The sequence below is a fragment of the Cyprinodon variegatus genome, unplaced genomic scaffold (genome assembly GCF_000732505.1).
Source record: "Cyprinodon variegatus isolate N-32 unplaced genomic scaffold, C_variegatus-1.0 Scaffold65, whole genome shotgun sequence".
In the NCBI taxonomy this organism is placed as follows: Eukaryota; Metazoa; Chordata; class Actinopteri; order Cyprinodontiformes; family Cyprinodontidae; genus Cyprinodon; species Cyprinodon variegatus.
Window position 1 is genome coordinate 1252170 of NW_015150518.1, and position 1164 is coordinate 1253333.

General features: G+C 46.4%; 1 protein-coding gene across 1 annotated transcript in view; it reads right to left on the reverse strand.

The window, feature by feature from the left end:
* hectd2 (HECT domain containing E3 ubiquitin protein ligase 2) overlaps positions 1 to 1164 on the reverse strand; it is a 58365-nt gene that overhangs the window by 5565 nt on the left and 51636 nt on the right. The window contains exons 18-19 of the mRNA XM_015371808.1: positions 771 to 886; positions 107 to 250 (exon numbers count right to left, since the gene is read on the reverse strand). Coding sequence (XP_015227294.1) covers positions 107 to 250; positions 771 to 886 — 260 coding nt within the window. The remainder of the gene's footprint in view (positions 1 to 106; positions 251 to 770; positions 887 to 1164) is intronic.

Consider the following 1164-nt stretch of genomic DNA (forward strand, 5'->3'; position numbering starts at 1 on the left):
GGATGGATGGATGGATGGATGGATGGATGGATGGTGGATGGATGGATGGATGGATGGATAAACAGACAGACGGATGGATGGTTCTGGTCCAGTGTGTTGAACCTACCAGTCCGCTGGAACGTCGATCTTGGAGATCTTGAAGTTCAGGTCGGCCATCCCTCCCACAGGAACCCGGTCGCTCCCGGTGGCGAAGTGCAGCAGCTTCTTCTGAAGCTCCAGAGGGAAGCTCAGCACCACATCCCAGAAACACCTGGAAAACAAAGATGGTGAAGACCACAGAAAACCACCAACCCTCCACAGCAGCTGATCAGGTTCTGCTCAGAACACCTTTCAGTTGGTACCAGTTGACCTGGAGAGGAGCTGGTTCTGAAAGTGCTGACTCAGCAGATCAATGCTCTGCTGGGAAACATGGAGGACAGCCAGCCAGCCAGCGCTGGTGTTGTGTAACGACTCCACCAGCTGTTCATGCTTAGCTTTCAGCAGCGCTCTGACTTGCATTATCTCCAGCTGACGGGTATCGGCTTGTTTTACTATCTGACAGCTAGAAATAAAAATAAACTGCAGGCCAGAATGTGCAGCTACAGGACTTTGATTTTCCCACATTTCTTCCATCCATCGCACCGCAACCCAACAAACAACACAGAGGAAGTTTATTTCTATCTAAAACACACAAATGAATTCAGTTTGACAGTAAAACCATCAGGTTACACCTTTAAAAAGGTAAAGCACGGTTTCTGATCGGTAATGATGCCCTTTGCTGAAGGCCTCACCTCACAGTGGCGTCCATCTTGCCGTAGCCTTCATACTGAGCAGCTTTCTGCAGAGCGCTCATATCCAGCTCCGGACTCCCACACACCAACATCTCCACCTCCTCCGGCCTCAACAACTGCAATAATAAACAGACAACAAAATGTGAAGAGCTGGAGGGGGCAGGCTGGGTCAAAGGTCACGGAAATAAGGCTGTAATGTGGAATAAAGAATAGAACAGAATAGAAAATCCCTTTATTGTACCAGAATGGGGAAATTCTGGTGTTACAGCAGCAGAAAGGAGCTTAGAACAATGTATAAGAATAATATGTTTAAAGATAAACAATAAAAAACTGTACTGTAGAGGAGCAGCTTCACCACATTTAAAAATAAATACAGATAAAAATAATTAAATGA